General features: G+C 40.0%; 1 protein-coding gene across 8 annotated transcripts in view; it reads right to left on the bottom strand.

The window, feature by feature from the left end:
• Positions 1–14,476, bottom strand: part of stxbp5b (syntaxin binding protein 5b (tomosyn)) — a 35,637-nt gene extending 21,161 nt beyond the window's left edge. For 5 of the 8 annotated variants that reach the window (XM_015047517.1, XM_015047518.1, XM_015047519.1 and 2 more), the window contains exons 1-6: positions 13,973–14,475; positions 12,016–12,113; positions 5,648–5,729; positions 5,276–5,376; positions 3,714–3,848; positions 467–530 (exon numbers count right to left, since the gene is read on the bottom strand). In XM_015047517.1, coding sequence (XP_014903003.1) covers positions 467–530; positions 3,714–3,848; positions 5,276–5,376; positions 5,648–5,729; positions 12,016–12,113; positions 13,973–14,125 — 633 coding nt within the window. In that variant the 5' untranslated portion in view covers positions 14,126–14,475. Of the gene's footprint in view, positions 1–466; positions 531–3,713; positions 3,849–5,275; positions 5,377–5,647; positions 5,730–12,015; positions 12,114–13,972 lie in introns of all 8 variants that reach the window. The other 3 variants (XM_015047514.1, XM_015047521.1, XM_015047513.1) reach the window with 3 other exon arrangements.
• Positions 14,477–21,369: the final 6,893 nt, after the last annotated feature.

The following is a 21,369-nucleotide window of genomic DNA, read 5'->3' as shown; positions in this document are numbered from 1 at the left end:
ACATACTTTATGACATGAAAAGTAATAAAATATGGTATTATTTGATTGGGAAAAACAAACGGTTTTAGGAAAAATGTCAAAAAAAAAAAAAAAAACATTTAAAATGTTTCAATGAAAATGTTATGATTTACAACTGATTGTTAGGAGCGCTACAGCATTTATAGCATGCTAAAAAAAAAACAGTCAATGTCAGATTATTTACAAAACATACTTAAGACCTAAGTGCTGTAAAACACAGTAAAACAAGTCAAAAACATGTATCCCGAAAAAAAAAACAAAAAAACAATAAGATGCCTTCTTATGTCCAGAAAGGTGGTTTTATGCAATTCGATTACAAAGAAATGAATGAAAATGATGGAAAAACTACACATAATCATACACATATAGAATACACACATAGATATTGGGATAAAATAGATTTGGACACAACTTTTTAAATTGTTGGGTGTTTTAATTCATAAGTTACCTTCCCCTCGTCCATGGGGTTATCACTAATGTGCACAACAGGCCCTGGGTGTGTCTTGGTGGATCTGCAACAGAACAGCAACACGCATTTTAACGCAATCTAAGGACATTTTGAAGCATGGTCAGACATGATGTGCATCTTACATTTTAGAGCTAGACACTGACAGAGAAACTGTGGCAGCTTTCATAAGCCTAGTTCAGATAATGAGGCAATTAGGTGAAGGAAAAAAATAAAAAATAGCAAGCAACACTGACTGGCTCGCACAAAGGTGAAACAAAATATCCTGGTAAGAAAAAAGAAAAAAAGAAAAAACAGCACCAGTGAACTACAGAAAGAGAGATGACACATGAGAGAGAAACAGAGCGAGTACGGGGGTCTGTGGCAGATTATGCTGCGTGGAGACAGGATCACCGAGGCAACGGAGTGAGGGGCACGGAGGAAAGCGAAGATCTGGCCTGAAGAACGTGTTGCTGCCTCTGAGTGTGGTCTGGCTCCGGTGGCTAATGATCTCATTGCTGCTGATGAGTCAATACAGACAGAGATGTCGCAGTGAGTAGAAACAAGAGAAAGACCAGAAGATGAACTCCAGCCGCCGCCGCCGCCTAATGAGGATTCGGCTTAAACAGGCAGCTGACACGATGAAAGCACGCAGACGGCACACACTACCTGGATGAAAGCGACTGCACGCCGTCGTAAATGAGTCCGAACCGCATTCGAAACACGACTGATTCTTAGCTTCTGACTTAAAAAAAAAGGTGACTTTTCAGACTTTGCATGAGAATCCGTTATTAACCAGAGGCTTTGGCGTTTATGAATAATAAGGTTCTTTAATGAAACGCTTGAAGGGCTGCGGCCTGTTTGTGGCTTGTTGTGCCTTCAGTTCTCTGTAAGTGAAAAGCAATCTCCGCTGTGGATTCATTAAGATAGCTGCTGATTGAAGGCTCCAGTGACGAGACGCCCACCTCTGGTTTTCAGGATTTGGACGGCTGCACAGAAAAGTTCTGTCTTTGCACAAGCAGCGATTCTGCCGTCACTTATTAGAGCTGCACAATATTGGGGGGGAAAAAAAGGAAAGAAAAGAAAAAACAGATATTGCAAATTTTTATTTACATTTCTACTGGGATAAACATTATGCTGGATGTTTTGCCAGTTTAGGAAATTGTTTTGAAGTAAATGTTCTGAATAAGACGAGTAGTGTTCATGTGCTAAAATTAGACCTAAAATTAATTAGTGCTTGATTTAATTGATAAACTACAGAGGCTAGATGGCATTTATCTGATGAGAAAATGCAATAAATATCAATCTTTTGACAAGTCAAGGCAAATAATGCATTTAAAAAATCCTTAAACTGTACATACAGGTGCAATAGCACAAGTTCACAATTTTTTTTTAATTAAATGAAAGTATTATGTATTTCCCTGCTGCATAGTACCATTTTTATAACTATTATTATAAAAATGCTAAATTTATCAAAGAAATTTGACTGATGCTCTGTGAGGAAACTACAAGCCCAAGGAGGAGCTTCGTTGTCGAAGGCGGAGCCAAGTCCACCCTGTCGTTTTACACAGCTGAATGGTTGCCACGGGAGACTGTAGGAGTTCTCAAACATGCTAATGTTCATTTGCAAAATATGCAATGAACATTTAAATATGGAAAAGGAAGTAAAAAAAAGAAGAAAAAAAAATCACTGAAGAAATTAAATCAATGATTTCCTAAGAACAACGTGCTCTAAGGTTTTTGTGTGCGTCTTTAACGGGTCGCTGATGCCTTGGACATGTCTTAACATGTCAAAGCACAATCTTAAAAAACAATGGACATAATTACTCACATAGCATAAGGAATATTTCAATTGATCCCGCTTACTTAAACTCACAGCTCCACTCTTTAAATATAAGTTAACAGCAGTAATCCAAGTCAAATGCAATGGTGCAAAGAGGCAAAATTGCAAATCCATGTCATAACTATCAACTTTCCCAAAACATGAAGAGACGTTCGAACTTTGTAATTATCTTACTAGCAGGGCTCCTTCACTTAATAAGTACCAGCACAAGAAAAGAGAGGCGAGCCACGGAGCTAAAAAGCCCAGAAAGAGACATTTCTGTCAGAGATCTGACGAGCCTTTTACAAAGAAATGACTGTGAATTATCTTTCACATTTCACACTACATCTTCTCTTTTCCATTTTCACAAGCGGCGAGGCAAAAATCATTTCCCATCTTCAGTGGCTGTTTCCTTCACGGATGGCACACTTTGCTCTGACACTTTCAACTCTGAGATCTAAAGCAGCAATTTATCGGATTTCACCTGCAGCCTCGCACTCAAACACACACCTCGGCGTCTGCTACTCATTTCGGCTGCCAGTCACAGTCTAAAAATCAATTTTTTTTTTAGCTCGCTTGTGGGCAAAAAGAGCTTCTGCCGGCCCAAGTTTTCATTTCTCAGGAGCTTTTCGGCACGCATTTTCACTGCCATTCAATGTTTACGGCGACGGAACGGTGCCGCGAGCAAAGTTTCCGATCGTGAATTTATCCCAAGACCGAGATCAAATTTGACCGAAACACTGCAGGGTTTCCTCCCCATGTGACCAATGGTGGCAAAATAAAAGTCGCCACACGAAACATTAAAATTTACTTTAGTTTGAGACAGCAACAAAGTCGGCTCCTGCATGTCTGTCTGCGATGCCGGCTACTGTGCGCTGCTCTCAGGAGTGAAGCAAAACTAGAGATGACGGTCCGAAGTAGAGGGAGAGAAAAGGCGGAAGAAAGTTTTTAAGTTGAAGGCTGTGAAATTGATCCTAACCTCAACAGTAGCATAGTTATTTAATATAGTCGTCGTGTCACAAAAGTCCTACAGGAAACCCTGTGTTGTCAAAAAAAACTTAATAAAAAAAAAACTAAAGATGGGATCATCACAGTGAGTGTTTGGGTCACAGAATTAGGTCACTGGGGTCACCAAGAGGGCACTTCCTGTCATGTTCTGTCAAATCAGGGAGCAAACACCTCCAGGAGTCTCCACCACAAGTCCTGGCATGGCATAATCACCACCCCTGTGCCACAGCTACACTTGATCAGAGCTACGGCTTTATCAGCTCTACGGGACACAATATCAGCGGCGGCACAGCCAGTCGCATTCCTCTGCATTTTGGAGTTTCCTGTGTTGAGTGTCGGCTGCACCGGTGCGACAGCGTGATATGCAAATAGAACAAAAGGGTGAGGAAGAGAGAAGAACGCTCTGGAGTGCAGACTCACAATTCGATGGCTTTGTTCCACATGATGACATAGCCTGAGAGGGTGAAGGACTCCACGTTGACGATGTGGATGTTTCCTCGCTCTGAGCCGATGTACAGCCATTTGCTCTGGAAGGGCAGGTGGCAGTATGTGATTCTGCAAGAGATCAGGATGCATCAGCAGCAGGCTTTTCATTATCCCATGACTCAGAGCCATCAAAAGGCCCCCGCTTGTCCCTAATCACGCTGGTCCAACTGGAAGGAGCGTTGAATGACTAGAATTTAATTACAAAGGCCTTGCACTGTGTCACACTAATGAACCCGTACTATTTATAACTCAGCAGGGAGGAATAGCAGAATAAATACTGCTGTCTTTTCTCGACCGGGGCGGAGGACGCACCGGGCCGTACATCACTTTTACAGTATAGGATGTACTCATTGTGCAGATGCCGTGTTTTTAAACAAACATCCCCCCTGCCGCCTCCGCTTGCGTCTCATGGGACTTTCAAAGACCATGGGAATTTTAAAAGATGCAGCAAAACAACGAGGAATTGTGTTTTAGGTGGATTGTTGCCAACCTGGGCAGCTGTGGTAGAAATACAGCAAGATGTTACTTTTTCATTATTAGAAACAACTTCCATGTAACATTTGGGGGAAAAAAAGCTTCAGGTTCACAATGAAAAGCCTAAAATTAAGCTAAACAAATAAATACAAATTACTAGAGATAAAAGACTCACCATACATCAGTCCCTCCAGGATGTTACGATGCCTTTTTGTGATTGTTGCGGCCTGACATTGCTTCTTTTTTTTTTTAAGTTATATTTTTGACATAACATGGTCTTACAAAAAAGCTGCACATAATCACCATATTTTCCTGACTATAAGTTGCTCTGGTGAACAAATCACCAGCCAAAGCAAATTATGAAAAGAAAAAAAAAAAGTCCAGAAAATACAGTAGTTGAAGTGAAAATAACATTTTCAAGGACCTTAATAAAAATAAAATTATGTCCTGAGGAGTCAAAAAAAAGTCCATACTGGTCATCTAAGTGAAAATTAACTGTACATCCAGTGTAACCAAATCCTACAAAACATCTCAAAATGATTTTTGCAAAAACATGAGCAAAAATTTTTTTTAAAATTTACATCCATCTTGCAGGTTCGTCTTTCAAGCGACGTCGTGAAACAGGAAGTTAAATTAGAAGAGGGCTAAGCCGATTGATCAAAATTCCGCAGCCTTGCTGTTATTGGCCAGAAAAGAATTAAACACAGAAACCATGGTGATTGGTCAGATCTTGCGAAAAAGGTGCAATGACTGGTGAAAATTGCAAAATTTTGAAATGACAACGTAATTCTCATTGGTAATTGGGATCGCAATGTCACAACTTTCTGGAAGGACTGATGTGAGACTCAACAAGCAGCATAAAAAATGTCAAACTCCCTGCATGTTGAAAGTTGAAATTTTCAAACAAGGAACTTGAAATAAGGCATAAAATTACTACCAACGCATCACAAAGCTTTATGAACAAAGCCGGCTGTGACTGCAGCATCTAAGTTTTGTTTACAGAGCGGAACGCGTTTCTGTACCTCTCCCGGCTAAACTTGAGAGAATGCAGGATAGCTGGAATTTTTTGCCTCAGGTTCCACAGATGGATGCTGTCATCAGCTAAGGCACTCACCAGCGCCCCCTGTGGAGACAGTGGCAAACAGACGCATGTTTAGCATTCAGCTCACATGGCTTGGCTTCCCTCACTGTTTTATGTTTACAAAATATAACAGGAGAAATGTGGGTTGGATCAGTAGCATAACTGCTTAATCTGGGTTTTAAAAGCACTACTAACAGGGGCTACTATAAAAAGAAAATGAAAAAGAGATAAAAAGAGAAAAGAGATGGATTGACTGAGAGAAGAAGTTAAAAAAAAGAGCATTGAGCACAATGCAGAGGCGATGACAACGCACCTCATTGATGAGGAACTGGAGCTGGATGACAGCAGCACCGCTCTCATGCTGACAGTAGCACTCCACACCCGCACGGCCGAACCTAAAAGTTGGCTCAGTTAAAGAAAAATGAGGAAGAGTTGCCAACAAAGGTGATGCAGGGATGTGAGTGGAACGGATCCTGAATACGCAAAAAGGCTCAGTTTAAAATGTGACTCTTCCTGAAAAGAGCCTGTGAAGAACAATAAACCAGGGAAACCACAATTGTACCAATAAAACCAGAGAGAGAGAGAGAAGCTAGATTTAGCTTCAGAGGGACCTGCTTTACACGTCCGTTTTAATTCCTCTTTCATTCTGTGTTTGGTAAAACTGGTCTGTGAAAGCTTTCACAACACAACGGGGAAATGGTGTTAGATCTAATCATACCGAGAAGCTCTGGACTGATACGGTTGTGAAAGCAAAGTATTTTGTTTGTCGGTGTGATCTGCAAGAAATAAATTTTTGGTCAGGATTCGTGCTCAAAAAGATCCAAGGAATCCAATAAATGACTCGTAAATAAAAATAGATTTTAAAAAATTAATTCATGAAAGCAAACATACACAGATGTATGTCTAGTTATTTACATTTGAATTCATTACATCTTAGAATATGTAATAATAAGTAAATGTTTCCTTTTCATTGTTTCTTTGCTACGTTATTGTTTTGGAGTGATACTTTATTGAACAAAGTGATTCAGAATTGGTTACAAAAATGCTTAACGTATCTTCATAAATTTTCTAAATTAATCAATAGTATACAAATACTCATTGAAGTACATGCGATAGATGTTTTACTTTTTCTGTCTGCGCTACTAATCAAAGTGAATGGATGAAGTTAGCGGTACTACAACCAACGACCGGCTGTCACTGGTTAATCTACCAGATGGCAAATAAAATATACGGGTCTGTGAAAATGTGAAAGATTTAGTTATTTCATGGTGGCCTCTTATGCAGAATATTTGAATTGAATAACAAAAAAAAAACATTTAAATGACGATCAACTACATCCTGTGATCCAAGAATAAGCAAATATAGACGATAGATGGACATTAGAAAGTGTGTGTATGCATCCGTTTCCACCAGAAAACAAATGAACACACAAAACATATCTAAAAGTTTGACGAGTTCAAAATCAAACATTAAAAATGCTGCATGGTTGCATTTCTGTAATTGACTTAAGAGCTGCATGTTAAATACAAGAAATGATGTTACAGAGTGAAGCACAAAGAGAGCTTTCTAGGAATCCTATGTGCTGATTACTTATAAGTTAATGACTTTTTCTTTTACAGCTCTACTGGAGCAACATGTGTTTACATAAACACTTAATCAGTTTTTTCCTGGATCGTGGCACCTTAAGCGGCGGCGGCTAAAACCGTGCGAGCCGATCTGACTGAGCTGCAATCAAACAAGCCCTCGGCTCCTTAAACAAACTAAGGTGGGGTGGCAGGAGACGGTTACAGAACAAGCTACTCAGCGTTAGGCATCCCTTCTGCACAAGCAGAGAGGCAAACACAGACTTTTAGACTTTTAAGCTGGCGCCAGTTCAGAGCTGCGGCCAGCGGCTCTCGTCCTGACCCTTAACCTCTCCGTTTGGTTTTAGCTCCCAGTTCGTCGTCAGGATTATTAATGGGAATCCTGCCGTACTCGGTCCGGTGCGGAGGCGGAGTTTTATATCCTCTGGGCAAATTTAAATAAGAGCAGAGGAGTACTGTAGTTTAAATAATGAGGATGTTTGTGGTAACGTGAGGGGTTGCTTCACAGGCCACAGGCCTGACATCGCAGGTTAGCGCCAGCTGTCCTTTTGCGCGCTGAAAGCATGTATTGTACTAGTTTAACCTGTTTCTGTTTTAATGTAGGTTAATAGTGCTGCAGAGCAAAGCCACTTTCTAGGCGAGCAGGAAATTACTAAGACAAACCTCAAAACTAGATTTTATCACGCTGGTGAGCAACGGCAGCACTCTTCTCAAACTTCCTCCAACGCTTTACTACTATCAGTTAGTAGTACAAACTACGAAGTGTGTTTTTTAATTTTTACTTTTTCAGAAACACAGGCGCATATAAGAAAACAACCACCGGTCTCGCTATTAACCTTGTAATTTCCCATTTGAACATAAAATCTTGGTGGGAGGAAAGCAAAACATTCTAAAAATTCCTCTCACTAAGCGGTTCATGGTGCACTGATGGATTAATAAGACACGTTTAAAAATGTTCTGCTTTTCTCAAATGGCAAAGACAAAGTAAACCCCCCAATACATTGAATAAGTAAAGTGTCCATCTTCCATCTGCTGCGAGACGTACATCAACTCCCAGTGATTTTAATTTTATTTTATTTTAGGACTCGGGAGGATTTAATCCCTAAATAGAAATCATAGTTTCAAAGTCAGTTTCTCAGTTTGTTGAGTTGCTGAGAATGCTGTGGAAGTAACACATCCACTCTAAAATCTGCTATCTTTGTTTGATTGTGTTGAAGGATGTTGAGCACCAAAGCTCTTGCGTGAGTTTCGCATCATTTCCATACTTAGCAAAGGACCGATCTGCAAGATTCTGTTTAATCATGTGGGGATCTGAAACGGTCTACAGTCTTACACCAATCATTTCTCTAAGCCATTGATTTGATGATACAACACACTATTCCAATATATCCATAAAGCAAAAATTATTACAATGCTGCAGCTAAAATAATATTACTACATATAATAATGTCACCAACAGGGCTGCACAATATCAAGAAGGCATGCGGTAATGTTGGTGCATACTGTGATATTAAGATAGGACTTGCAGGAAGCAAACAGATGCTTAGCTAAGCAGAGTACATGTCTTTTTTTTCTTTAGGTTCTTGTAAACAGAATCCAGATAAGAGAAAAAATAAAATGTATTCAGATTTTTCCGTTCAATATGATCTTTTTATTATTATTATTATTACTGTTGTTGAGTAAGTTGTTCTGTCTGCATCTGCCATTTTTGGCAATGAAATAACTTAGTTGCAGTTTTTTAATTACTTAACCAAAACATCTTAAGTAACATTTTGTGCAGCGTTAAGCAACAAGAGTCTCCAAATACTGAATATTCTGGAACAGACTTTGTGATGCTAATATTGCGGGGAATGATATTACACAAAACAAAAAAATGAAGTAAGAACGAACAGACGTACACAGTGGTAAAAGACTAGAGCAAAACATGAAAAAAACATCTGTTGTATTTGTGAGAAGCGTTATATAAAGATGCTTATTGCCATCTTCCATTTGACGAATTCCCTTTATGAATCAACACTGAAAGCTAACATTAGCTGGCTAGTTAGCAAAGGTCGGCTAGCCTCTACTCTGGTTAGATATTTAGCACAAATATTTTACTTTCTCAACAGCATTGCCTTGCTTTAGGTGTCTTGCTTTAGTTTATGGTTTTTGAAGAAGCTAGCCGTAATCTCTGGTGACCATGAATTGAGAGCGACCGAGACGTTAGCTCGCTAAAACCAAGACAAGACAGACGTCTGCGCTAAACTCCGCTTCTCTGCTATTTTACTGAAATAATTCAAAACTGTAGGAGTGGTATCCACTCTAAAACCAGCTTTAATGTGTCTGGTATCTGTATCAACCATCTAGCTGTTGATATGATAAAATGAATGATTTTATAGCAGTGCTACTTCTAGATTATGCCATTGAAATTTAGACGCAATTCAATCCATTTCCTGGGACTTCTACATTGTTCTAAGGTCTGGTGAAATCAGTATTTTTGTGCTGGTATAGAGAAACCACTAGCTTCAAATTAATAGGCGTTGGCCTTGTGAAGTACAACGGCATTCTGAAAATGTCATCACGTCTTCATAAATTATGTAAAAGTCAATGTATGTATATATCTGAAACTGTATGTGCATATAAGTCTTGTTAAAAACAAAAACAAAACCAGAGCTGCTGTATGTTGCATATTTAATTCCAGAAAAATAGTTCAAATAAATTATTAAACATCAAAACGTGGAAATTGTGCCCATTATGAGAAGAGGTCATCTTCTGGCAGCAGCTTTAGATCAAAATTTTACCAACATATAAATGAAAAATGACAATCTACAGCCCTACGTTGTACATATGACAATTCAATCATGGATGCAAACAGATATGAAAAAGCTGCAGTGTAGACAAGAATTGGAAACAATGAACTCCGTCAAACTGAAACAGAATCTACTGTCTCTCCTCACCGTCCCTGTGGAGTTTACACACTTCAGTCATCCCTCCTTAACATAAAAGACTTCCCCATTTGGTAAGCCAAAGTGGTAGACCACAGATTTCACCATCAGCTGCTTTTCTCAGGAAGTCAAATCATTTATCATCTGACTGGGAAGTTTTCTTTATTGTGCAAATCAACATGTGGAAGAGGAGAAACTGTTTTCCACAGTCACTTCAAACGCATGTAGAATCCAAATGAGAACAAAATAACAAAGAAGTCGGCTGACGCTGTGAGATATTTCTGCTTCGAAAGCTGACTTGAAAGTCTTGGGTTCTAGCGTGACCGGTCACCTGACCCAACACAAACTTGCAGAATACAGGCTTTTCTGCACTGCCTTCCGACCATGGGCCTGGGTGAGAATTTCACATTATGATAATCAACTGCAAAACTGGGAATCTTTAAGATAAACGGATTCCTTTTCCATTATTTTGATGACGCATAGAATTAAGCAGAACAATAGAATAGTTGCACTAAATGTGTATTTATTCTGCAGAACATTACCTTTCTGCTCTTTATAGGGTAGATGATATTAGCTAGGTAAATTAGTCATGCAACGGTCTTAGCGCAACACTCAAAAAGAGAGTGGCAAATGTCACGGTCAGACGAGGTTGTCCTGTCAGACTGTCAGATCCAGAAACCACACACACAAAAAAACTTGTCAGAGTCAGCGGACCCTGTTGGACTGCACAAACTTATGGGGCCCTGCCTGAAGTTTGGAAAACAACAACATAATTACTGACCTAGTACCTGAACTTTATCTGAGTTGGTAACTTAAGCATCTTTTAGGAGCAGCTTTCAGGGGCAGGTTTGTGGAGGAGTTCCCTTCTAAGGTGCCTTTTTGCTTCCCTTCGTCAAGCACAGAAGAGCACCGATCAGACTTCCCTCAGCCAAAACAGTCACCTGGTTCTCTTTGAGGTAATTTCAGATTTGGACCAATTACACCTTTTTCTTCCATTTAGGCATCAAACACATTCAAAAGGAAATAAATAAAAGATGCTGCAGGTAGTTGGCAGGAAGAATCCGATCTGCACATCTCTAAAAATATCTGTGGTTTTAAAACCACAACTGCTTTATGCCTTTAAACCGTACCTCGTTAATGACAATCAGTCTGTGCCTGCTGTCTACAAATGAAGTATGTATGGAAGAGCTCCAGATATCCAATGCCACCACCGACCACAAACGAGCTCTGTAAAGCGCAGGAAACCGTCTACAGTAACCCGCTGATTAAAACACTGTAGCGGAGACAGGTCTTGTAAAAGCAGACATTTATTGCTTGTAGATACCTCATCGGGCTCATGTCTTCTGAGCCGTGCGAGCGTTTCCAAACTCCAGCGCCGACGAGGCGGATCGATAAAGCGCGTCTTTTTGATAAATGGACCAATTGCCTGAGTGACAGTAATCCCATCAGCTTCACCTTGCACCAAGAGGAGCAACATAGTAGCTGCGCGCTAGTGTGTGTGTGTGTGTGTGTGTGTGTGCGCGTCTGCATGTTGCCACGCAGAAACAAAACACTCTCTTAATCTGATGAGTGGATAAAGACCAGGACGGAGTCAGGTCTAATGAAAATCTAAGCTAAGCAGAAGGGCCTCCCTGAGTAGGACATCATCACAAAGGGAAGCCCAAAGTTAGCGTGCAAACGCCTCCCAGAAGACGAGCAGTAGGTGTGGAAAGTCAGTGCAAATCAGTGATTGGTCAATTAAAAAAACAAAAAAAACAAAACAGAATTCCTCGACAACAACCCGAAATCACAAATGCGTGTGTTGGTGTGTCGTGCAAGTCCGGCTCTGTTTACAGCACATATGAAGTGGCATCCTGGCACCAACTGGGCAGCACAGCCGTTGAGGTTGGCTCCACAACATATGGTGGAGGAGGGGTGGGAGGAGGGGGTTTCATGCAACTGCAGAGCTACTGCTAATTAGGCCCGGCTGCTCCAGGAGCCGCTACCAGCTGCAGAGCAACGCAACCCAAGCATGTGTGTGATCTTTTTTTTTTCCATTCCCCACCTTATTCCGTGGAATGTCGAAGGCCAGCTTCCTCGTGTGAGGAACTTGAGACGCCACTGTAGTGTTTAGCAGTTGCTTTCCTTGCTTAGCACTTTTCAATTTCCCTTGTGAAACAAAAAAAAAAGGATACAGCCTCAAAGCTCCGGTCTGAGTCCCGACGGCCAGGATTTTCTGCACGGGGTCAAAAGCCATCGAGGACGGTTGATATGGAAAGCCATGACGCACAGTCTGCAGGAGAAAGCAGAATTTATATCATACATCTAGTCGGCCTAATCTATCATCTCCCACACAGTCCAGAGCTGGCTTGTGGAGGGGAAAAAAATATATTATCACCACCCCCAAAGATATATAATCCATCAATGTGCACCGTTTGTCCCATTTGTCTAACAAATTACACTAAATTTAAACAGCAGAGTTAAAACGGAGGGAGCAGGGGGGACTGAAATCAGTTGCGCAGGGGTCAGTTTTCGGCACAGCTGTATCGTCTGAAATGCGGTTTATTTCCAGGACCTTTGCAGCAGCCCAGCCGCTCAAGTACGATCATCACCGAGCATCTATAACGCAATTATTTCAGGTTGAGGACCTCGCTCGGCCGCCTGTGGTTTGTGCAGCTTGCAGCGGGATTACGCAACAGGTGACGCCACGGCCTCGTAACCTGGGGAACTGACCTGCTCTTCTCCCAGCTGCGGAAGGAGCTGATGGGCTGGCACGCCCGACGCTCAGCCCGCTTCCCTCAAATTATTCCCAACATTAAACCATAGATTTTACAAATTGCATGGAGGAGACCTTGAACGCCAAGCAAATAGTTATTTCTTTCATTCTGTGAAACAATACCAACGTTTATAGCGTCTTGCAAAAAAAAAAAAAATAGCATCCCTTGAACAACTTTCTGTTATTTTATGCAAATCGGTACGTTTTACTGGGTGTGATGTGAAATATGATAGTTAAATACAGAGCAGTCTAGGGAGAAATGCTGTCAGAGGCCACAGAAGACTTGATAATGGGTTGCAGGTTCAAACCTAAGCATAGAGACCTTGTTAAAAACCAAAAATGGCTAAGGGTTTCAATCTGTGTATTATAAGCCTGGCGGGCCACCAGGCTTTTCTTGTGCCCGCACTAGGCTTTTCATTGTTAATTTGTTAGGTTTTTTTTGTAATGATTGCCTTTTTTTAAGACTTTATAGATGTTTAGGTGTTAATCTTCCAGTCTTACAAAAATGGATAACTATCAAATGATATTTTCAAATTTCCTGCCAACTTTAAACTTGAGTTATTTTTCAAACAAGGATGGGCAAACGTTTCAGTTTTTAATTTCTAACATAGTAGAAAAAAAGAAACCACTTTTGCAGCTGTAACTGCAGCAAAAGGAGGATGTAAAGTTGAAAAAAGTAACATTTTCACAACTGTGGGAACATTCTGTGTTGGCCGAAAATAAGTACAATGAGTTCAATGTGACAAGATGTGTGTGTGAAAGTCTTATAGAGTCAGCTTAAAGGAGATTCCCCTTGTGATGCACTGAAAATGCAAACAATGGTCGCTGCTGTTTCTTCATTGCTAAAATGCAGCAGACATTCACATGAATGTGGGATTAGCAAATAGATGCATTCACTACAGTGGGACTTTTACTTTCTTTGGAAACAAGATACCAGTTTATACCAAGTGCAGCTGAAAACAAAAACACATTCATCACAACACAAAAGACTGTTGAATACTTATGCTGTGAGGGGATTTAACAATGAGGAGAGGTCCTACAGCAATCCACAGGCAGCCAGTGTGAACATTGTACCCTAAAGTAGTGCAGTGGAACACTAGGGAGCTAATTTACAATGATTAAACAGAGGGGGGGGGGGAGGGGATTTAAGGTTAAGTGTGCTGGATACAACTCAGTCAATGAATAAAATTGATTCCCCCATTAATGTCACCATAGCTCACACTCAACCTGGCGATTTTGATGCTGTTTGTACACTTTGTTTTCCACCCACTGAGCCGTGCTGATACAGATGAAAACAACGTTCACGTTTGGTCACGCCGCCGTCATCTGACACTTACAGTCCCGTCAATGCCAGCTCTCACTAACGGGAGACATACCTTGCACAGCTGAAAATGTTCCGACTGGAGAGTCTCCTGGACAACATCGTTTTCCCTGGGAGTACCCGGCTGAGCAGTTGCGGAGGAGGAGGAAGAAGAAGAAGACGCCGCTGTCAAGCCGTCCAGCACCTTCCTTATGTTAAACTTCTTCATTTTTTCCCCCCCGTTACAGACGCGACGCTTGAAGAAAACAGACCGAGCGAGCTACCATTAATTGGATTGAGACGGGGGTAGCTGCTAGCTAGTTAGCCGAAATAACGCACAGTTAATATCTTTCTCTGCACATCTCACATGTTACGGAGGGTGTTGCCAACGCACTCCCTAAAAGCGCCCGAGTCACAAGCATTGATTTAGAGTGTCCCTTCCGACAGCCGTGTTAATCCGCCATTCAGGAGGCAAGCTTTAACGTTATTTGATCGGGATCAATCGCTTCGGCGAGCTGCCTCACCAGCCAGCGCTCAGCGGGTAGCGAGCTGGCTACGGAAACGCAGTGAACTGCAGCGAGGACTGCGCCTGCGCGTTCAAGTGCGTTTCAGACAGGAGTTTTTTTTCTCGGTACAACACCGGTGTTACAGTGAATTCAGCGACCTTGCGAAATATAAAAAGGTGTTCCTTTCTGGTTGGCACATCCGTAAGGAGACATTGGTTAAAGTATCAACATTTTAAAACTGCACCTCAACAGGAAGTGGACTTTTTCAGTTCCTTGTGTTTCATACTGAAAATAAAACAAAACATTTTTCTGAGAAACATTGGCATGTTTTGTTGAATTATGAGCTAAAATTTTCTCATGGGTAAAAAAAGGTCGAAATTCAAAATTGTAAAAAAGTCGAAGAACCTCAAAATCCAACATGGCTACCACTCATTTAATTTTTGTTAACAAAAATCTGAATATTGACTTTCCCCTCTTCAATTATGTTGCCTTGTATTAGACTCATCTTGGTGCAAAAAATAGCATCACACCCAAATTAAATATACATACTGTGCCACCCTAACATTTTTGCTGGCCCTGTCCAAACAACCCCTTCGCTGCTGACGTCGGAATACTGACCAGGAGCACGAGTATGAGATGTAACGTGAAAAAGAAATAGTTATTGTTTATTTTTTTCCACTTGAAACTTGAAATAAATAAGAATTTCTTATCTTTTCTGTAGATAGATAGATAGATAGATAGATAGATAGATAGATAGATAGATAGATAGATAGATAGATAGATAGATAGATCCTATGTGCCCAACTAACCATTTGTGACTTAGAATATAAAGTTGTGTCTCCCCCTAGTGGCAGATCGGCCAACCTTCGCGTTCGAAAGCAGAAAGAATGAAGAATTTTCTACTGTCAGCTTCAATTTTGCTCTGGGTGTTTTACTGGTATTTTTACAGTGACTTACAAAATAAGATTGTTTGTAAAAATAAATAATTTATCTTGGAGCAAAAAGTACCTGTATAAGTACCTGTACCGCTTACAGATTTCCTTTTTTCACACTGAAATGTTCCAAACCATCATCATCATCATCATCAAAAAAATAAATAAAATAAAATAAATAAATAAATTAATAATAATAATAATAATAATAATAATAATTTGTCAGACAAAGATGATCTTAGTAATTACAAATTTCTTTGCAGAATATTTGTACATGAGCCATAATGGAGGCCTTTTGAACATGAACAACCTAAGGTCATGCTACAGCATCTCAGTAGATCTTTGGGTCTGACTTTGACCTTTGGTGTGCATCGTTTTCCTACACGAACCAACCAAGCAGAGGCAAAGATGACTGAATTTTCTCATCCAAAGCAGTTCTAGATCACCACACTGCCACTACCATGTTTGACTGTAGGTATGAGGTTCTTTTTCTGAAATACTGTGAATTTTATTCACAAATACCTTCCAAAAATGCCCACTATAGTTTTGAGTCCACACAGCATTTTACCAAAAAATTAGGGTTCTTCAAGATGTTTTGTTTGGAAAATTTCAGACTGGTTTTTATGTTTTATTTATTTCTTTTTTAAAACTATTATTATTTTAAATTGGTCAATTGTAATTGTAATCAACATTTTCTAGTTAAATTTATTATGTAACTCACATGTTCCTTGTCACCACGCAGCTTTTATTAAAAGCAGAATATTTTATTTTCTCTCTAAAGTTTTTGAGTTGCATACACCTTTCCCAAATATTATATGGGTTGATTTTTTTTAACTCAGACTCAGCTGTGCATATGCATGTTTTGTGCACTAGATGGCAGCATCTACCAACATTATGTTATCTTCCAATCCGCCGACACGTCCTGAATTAAATCTCGCAGCTCTCTTTCAACACCGTGAACAACCAACATACGGAGACATATTCACAATAAATGTGCCTTCCAGACTTAAAATGCTATGTTGTTTTGATTATTTAGTTCCTTCATATCTAGCTTTTAGCTCCCATCTACAGTTTATTTTCCCACAGCAAGTGGCACTCATGAGTGTGCAGGGAAGAAAATCCAATGTTGATAGTTCTATGTCTGCTTTCTACAGATAAGGAGTGCTGAATTTCCTCCATAGGCCATTTGGAAATGGGTCACTCGAGGCACATTATCCATCAAAAAAGAGGAACAGCAAGGCCACGAACATAGGTTCACTGTTAATAAGGCCTTTTTTTTTCTTTTTTTCTTTTTTACAAGTTAGGTTGCCTTTAAATTTTCATGCAACCATGCATATGTGAACAAAGTTCCCGGAGAAAATCCTCACTGGAGGGCAGATAAAATAAGGCATATCAATAATGTACAAGTAAAAGTATCCTCACCGAGAGTGAGTCTTCTTCAGACTGTCATATTTTCACACAACAAAACAAGAAGAGTAGCTTTTGTGTACGATGTAAGAAAAAGGGTCAGGGCTGGCAGTTTTGCTTGACTCCTTAACGCGGGTCTGTAGTATCTGGGGCATACAGAATACCTGAAACTAGCAATTATGTTTTGCTGCAGGCATAGTTGTCAGAGGATATAAATTTACAAGGTTTCTGGTTTAGGTACAGCCCATAAAATTTTTGCCACAATGCTAGGTTAATGCTAGCCTGCTTCATCTGTTCAAAGCCAGTTTTGAAGTTTTTGGGGTTATTGTCCAGTTGGAAGACCTCGCTGTGTCCAAGTTTAATCTGCTAAGCTATTGGTCTAAGGTGAATTTGAAGGTAGTTGTCCAAGAACAGTGTGGACAACTCAAGCTGAAGCTCTCACTGCATAAAGTTTTCACAGCACCACACTTTTTCCATGGCCTTATTCCAAATTGTATTAAATTAATCTCTTTCCTCAAAGTTCAACACACATATAACCCATTATGACAATGTGGAATTTTTTTTAACGTGTTTTGCAAGTTTATTAAAAATAAAATTCCAAATAACTCAATATCTGTCCTTACATACCACGAAGCATTAGCCAAAGCTAGTCCGCTTGGGCTTCTGGATTGTGTCTTTGGTTGCTCGCCTAAGTCGATGTTAAGCTAGCTTCATTGCTGTTTGTATGGAAATCAAATCTTTATCTTTTCCTTGCCTTTTGATATTCTCTTTAATGTCTTTTTTGCTATCGTTTGTCTTCTGCTTCTACTTAAACTACAGAAACTGCATTTGTGTATCAATCTTCAACCCTAATAACCTAATGTCCTTACACAGGTGTCCTGGATCCGAGTCCCAGCACCTCGGTCATTTCCCTTCTCTCTTTGGCCTACTTCCTGTCTATCTACGTATGAACAAAGAATATTAATTAAAAAAAAAAAAAAAACAGCTTTTTTTTTTTTTAAAGAACTGTACTTGGGGAAAGTATGGTGTGGAAAACTAGTCAGCAGGAGGGCAATGTACAGTTCTTTTTGTTGCATGGACAGAGAAATATAAATGGCTGTGCAATAAACATCTTCTTTTCTTACTTACATGTCCAAGTACTGAATCCACTTGCTTTTCGTTTTTGATTGCACTGCATTGCATTAGGAAGAAATTACTAAAGAGGACAGTTTTTCACAGCAACATTTTATACTTTTGAAATCCCTGCAGAATAATTAGGGCACCAACAAAGGAAGCATGATCACAATGAACCAGCTGACCATGACTTCAACCCAAGTCAAGAAATGGTGCAAAAATGCATCACTTGAGTTCAAAGTAAATTGTAGGTGAAGGAATGAGCACAGTGAAATGAGGCAGTGGCTCTCAAATACAGGCTCCTAAGAGGGACACTGTAGAAAAGTGCTAAAAAGATCGAGGCCATCTTGATTTCTTGACTGACTCAAAAGTAAACCACTACTTGGTGTGTACGGGTACATGTGTACACCCAAGATTCTGGCATGATTCTGAATTGGCTAACTGACCACGATTCTTGGCAGGACTTATTTGAATTGGTTGTTGCCATTAGCCTGTTTTTTATTGGGGGGGGAGGGGGGTTCATCCCAAACCCAGTTGGGATTATTGTCCTGTTAAAGAGGCAGTATTATGTAAAATGAACAGTTTTGAGCTTTACATCGTATTAAAGTGTTATTCCCTCATCAAAAACATACCTGGAGTGTTGCTTTGGTTCTTTCAGGCTTGTTTGAGAAATCCTTTAATCTCCATGGCAACCATTCAGATGTGCAAAACATGTGGGTGGAACTAGCACCGCCCTGGAGGACGAAGCTCATCTTTGGAGCCGCAGTTTCCAGTCTTATCTTTGACCCATCTGCTTCAACGCCCCCACTCAGCCCCTTCAGACTAGCCAGAAACAATTAGCAAACACCTGGTGGAACTGCTGAGCTCGTTATGCAAGCGACTTCACAGTGCAACTCTGGTGAAAACATTGTTAAAGAGCTAATAGAGGAGCCATGTTATGATGACTTCCTGAAGAGCGGGAATTTCTTAAAGAGACAGAGACTCAATTTCAGTGAATTAAATTACAAAGTCAAATTTCTTCTACGTCATGTTTGGCAGCATTTTTATAATAACTGAAGGTAACATAGTTACTTGATTGTGCTATAAAATGACACTATGTCACTGAAAAATACATAATACTACCCCTCTAATTATCAATAGTAAAATAGTAAGATAATGTGAATTTATTTCCTATTTTTCAGGCTATATACCGACGCTGTTTCTATTAGGGAACATATGGTCTTTCTTGGATATTTCATAACATTTTCAGCCAAAATAAGGTTGAGCTCACTGCAGTACTTCGCCTCCAGCTGTTAAAAATCTCTCGGTGGTCTAAACTCTAATCAACCAATAATTATGCGCAAGACTTGCCTAATGGATGTGTAAATCTCAAGTTGAAAAAGCACCGTTTTAATGAAGAATGCTCATAATATATTGCACCTCTGCTCTCTCTTGTGGTGCTTATGAGGTTTGAGAGATTATTAGTTTTGCAGCTTCTGGCCTCTTGTTCTTAGTAGATCAACCACTCAGCGCCTCTTCCTCATACAGGGAAGCGTGGTAGACTTTGTGTGTCACGCTGATCTGTTTAATATCCTGACTGTATGAGTGGCTTATCATTAAATGAGCAGCAGAGGTGTTTATTAGGCAGCCCACACACAACACCACACGCCATAGCGAGGCAGAAATAGGAATAGGGATTTCATACCTGGCAGTGTGAGGCGGTATGACCTTCGGCGGGAGAACTTGGAGTGGCTGTGGGTTCGTGACTCGGTGTGAAAAACAGGGTTCCGTGTGAACAGTGGCAGGTTAAGTTAGGCTCTTCTGCTGATCCCTCATACAGCGACGGCTGGCCCTGACACTTCCTATGAGCCTGGCTTAGTTTGATCCCGTCCCAGTGGCGCTCTTCATTGGACGAGACGGTGTCGCGCCACATCATTTGTCTGACAAGCAGACAAGCAGGGCACCTGCCTCATCAATATTTATACCGCCCCATGGGAAAGGCAAAGGGAAGGGGGGGCAATTTAAAACATTGTGTATGCATCAGCTGGACGAAACCTTGGCTGTGTGTGGGTCTTTCCTGTGCTTTAATATTTGAACACATTTTTGTGAGCAGCAGACTAAATACTGTAACAGTGCTCTTACAGTTCACATGCTAGCATAGTTTCATGTAAGTTTTATTGCGGGCCCAAAGCGTCCACCAGTTAGCATATAGCATCACTGTATAAAAGTGGTCAAATGTGAAATTCCACAACTGAAAATTAAAATTAACTATTCAGCTTGGTAGATGTTTTTTGTCTAGAGTTAAAACAAAGAAAAAAGGCAAGACGACATAGTGTAACTTTTTTTTTAATTGTAAAGCTTTAAGTCTACAGAAAAATCCAATGAAATTCACATGTTCTCATTTCTCCACATGTAACCAAGTACATTGTTCATGTGTTCCATATTAAATTCACATCTAATCATGTGATGGATTGAAATTTGGTACCATCAGAGGTACATTAAGAGATTGTAATGCTTTGCTACCAGTTTGGGCTGAACATGTTGATGACTTGTCTGATTTGCAGTGTTCAGATGCAACCAGCAGGGGGAGTCTAGCGCTTGCGCTGGCTATAGTGAGGAGTAGAGGTCTTGTGAGAAATTCTGTTCCCCTCTTGTGAGAAATTCGTGTGTCCGGCTTTCATTAAAATATCCCCTTTCTTCAGGTATGAGTATATATAAACACACTTGTATGTTGTAAATTAGTTTAACTTTCAGAAAGCTTGTGAGTTTTTTGACGCTCCGAATGTTACAAACTCCATTGTTGTTAGCGCCTTTGTTAGCTATCATACTGCTGTTTGTGATATCATTGTGTATGTTTGTCAGTTAACTTAGATAATAATATAAGCTGGAGCAGAAGCAGTCCGACTCTTTTATTAAAATATTCCCCTTCTTCAGGGCGTTTACAGTCACACATTTCGCATATGTTTAAACAATATGTGAAACCCATGTGAAGATGTGAATCATGAGGCTTTCTACCATCAAGCGTTCCCGATCCGCAAGTTATTTTCACAAGTGGAATTCATTGGATATTTTTTAGTTATCAATTTCCACTGGTGTCGTTTGTAGTTTTTCTGTTTATTTTTCTTCATTTAACCTTTTCATTTCATCATTGTCTGTTTCACGTGGTTTCGATTCTATTTTCTCCTGGTTTTGTTACTTGAGTTGGCAATATGTTTATCAGTGAAGCTTCTTTTACTCCACTCACTAGAGGCAGTGTAGCATGTCAAAAATATTTACTCAATAAAGCCTTGGTCTGAATATATGAAATGAAAAATTGCGGATCGATCTTTGATGTAAAATGTTAAACTTCAAAACAGAGGTAAATATTGGCTCTACCTCCAGGTGCAGAAAACACTGCGGTTTTACTTGACAGCTGAAGTGAACTTTACAAAAGGTCAGAAGTCTATTCTTAGATAAATATGCAGCCATCCAAAAACATTTGTAACTATTTAAAATTTTAAGCTGAAGTGAATTTCATTGGGGTTTGGTTTGACCCA

Source organism: Poecilia latipinna, unplaced genomic scaffold (assembly GCF_001443285.1).
Source record: "Poecilia latipinna isolate Pla-1442-1.1 unplaced genomic scaffold, P_latipinna-1.0 Scaffold830, whole genome shotgun sequence".
NCBI classification, from domain to species: Eukaryota; Metazoa; Chordata; class Actinopteri; order Cyprinodontiformes; family Poeciliidae; genus Poecilia; species Poecilia latipinna.
This window is presented reverse-complemented; position numbering and strand designations above follow the sequence as displayed.